Source organism: Austrofundulus limnaeus, unplaced genomic scaffold, assembly GCF_001266775.1.
Source record: "Austrofundulus limnaeus strain Quisiro unplaced genomic scaffold, Austrofundulus_limnaeus-1.0 Scaffold876, whole genome shotgun sequence".
In the NCBI taxonomy this organism is placed as follows: Eukaryota; Metazoa; Chordata; class Actinopteri; order Cyprinodontiformes; family Rivulidae; genus Austrofundulus; species Austrofundulus limnaeus.
The window spans coordinates 149,717-151,543 of record NW_013953278.1 but is presented as its reverse complement, the minus strand read 5'-3'; the positions used below and the strand labels follow the sequence as shown (position 1 = coordinate 151,543).

Here is a 1,827-nt window from a genome sequence, read left to right as displayed (position 1 = left end):
GTAGAGTGGGGGTGGGAGGAGGACCAGGGAGGATGATTCAACCACTGGATGTCGCTGAAAACAACAAACCCTACACACTGTGCCTTTAAACATTTTATGTTTAGTGAAGTTTAAAAAGGTCAAACTACTTTTTGAACCTCCCAGTGTCATGTGGTAGCTTTAGGCTTTGGTTGAACTTGTTTCTGATTGGTGTGTTTAGAAGATATCAGCAGTTTTTTCAGAACTTCTAATTAGTCATAAATTGCCTTTGTTTTTGTCTTCAAGACGATTTCAGAACATTTTATTTGTTTTAAGTCAAGCTGATAAACCCATCATTTAGTTTAAAGTGAGTTTTCAGAGCCAAGGAAAGGGCATTGTTTCAAGTTGAGCGCCACACCTCTACCTTTACAGAAGGAATCTTGTTTGACCAGAGAAACTCACCTGACGACAGGTCCTCCTCCTTCCTTCACTCTCTGGTTCAAACACACGATCAGAGAGCAGTGTCACTCGGAGCGCCGCAGCGATCGCTCCTGCCTCCAACAAATCCTCCTCATCATGGGGAAGATTGCCAAGGAAGTGTCGGGTCAGATCATAAGCTTCGTAGGCCTGTGTTTGGCCTCGGTGACCTGCGGGGTCCCCATGTGGAGGGTGACCACCTACATCGGGGCCAACATCGTGACGGGTCAGGTGATCTGGGACGGGCTGTGGATGAGGTGCGTCATGCAGGCCACGGGTCAGATGCAGTGCACCATGGCCAACAACGTGATGAGCATGTCTCAGGACCTGCAGGCCTCCCGGGCGCTGGTCATCATCTGCCTCATCGTCGGACTCATCGGCTTCCTCGTCACCTTCATCGGAGCCAAGTGCACCAGCTGCCTGAAGACGGAGTGGGGAAGCGCCAACGCCGTGATCTGTGGCGGAGTCCTCATCATCTTAGCTGCCATCCTGGTCCTGATCCCAGTCTGCTGGTCTGCAGCCATCACCATCTCAGACTACGGCAGCAGCTCGCTCACCGAGACGCAGAAGAGGGAGCTGGGAGCGAGCATCTACATCGGCTGGGCGGCTGCTGCCGTCCTTCTGATCGGAGGGATCATCCTGACCACCTCCTGTCCTCCTCGACAGAAATTTTACCCAAACTACCCGGTAGGACCGATGTACCCGTACGCACCGGCGAGGTACACCGGTCCAGTGTACGCGCCTCCATCCAGCCAACCCTACACCAGCTCCGGGTCTTACGTCCCCAACAAACCTTACGCTGCACCAGCAACGTACTCTCCTCGACAATACATCTGAGACTAAAGAGACAAACTGAGCACAGACTGACAGACACTGGAGTCTAACCCTGAACGTGTATTTTTAAAGCTTTCTCTGTAATCTTCTAGATTTTAAYGTATAATTAATTTGTGAGTTTTTTAATTCTACAAACTTTAGCCTTAAAGTTACTGCTCTGTATTAGAAATATTTGACATAAAGAGGAAGATTATGTCATCACAGTTTTATGTTCTGAGAAAAAAAACACACCAGTCATGTGGAAAACACGGTTTGTGTATTTATATTTCTGAAAAAGCAACTCTAGCAAACTGTGAATATYATTCATGTTGTCTGTAAATAAATGTTTCTACTTTCACTTCTGTTTGTCGGGTCATTCTGTGACGTCATGAAACACCAGAAACCATAATTTAATTCAAATCAAACAAACTTCATTTTTAAATACGTTTAAAGCAAAGTGCTGCACAATACAATTAGAAAACAATTAAAACAACACAAATGGTCAAAACATTAAAGTAATAAAATGTATAATTACTTAGTCACATCAATTATTAAAAGGTAACAAGGATATTTTCCATT

The 1,827-nt window shown here is 45.6% G+C and overlaps 2 protein-coding genes across 2 annotated transcripts in view; both read left to right on the top strand.

The window, feature by feature from the left end:
* Positions 1-1,827, top strand: part of LOC106533058 (claudin-4) — a gene marked incomplete at its 5' end in the record, with an annotated part of 29,086 nt that overhangs the window by 14,631 nt on the left and 12,628 nt on the right.
* cldnf (claudin f) lies at positions 85-1,606 on the top strand. The gene has a single exon (XM_014029262.1). The coding sequence runs from the start codon at positions 535-537 to the stop codon at positions 1,270-1,272; it is 738 nt and encodes a 245-aa protein (XP_013884716.1). The 5' UTR covers positions 85-534; the 3' UTR covers positions 1,273-1,606.

Bases quoted from the DNA above. Each gene is read 5' to 3' on its own strand.
- cldnf (XM_014029262.1), top strand. From the start codon at position 535: ATGGGGAAGATTGCCAAGGAAGTGTCGGGTCAGATCATAAGCTTCGTA.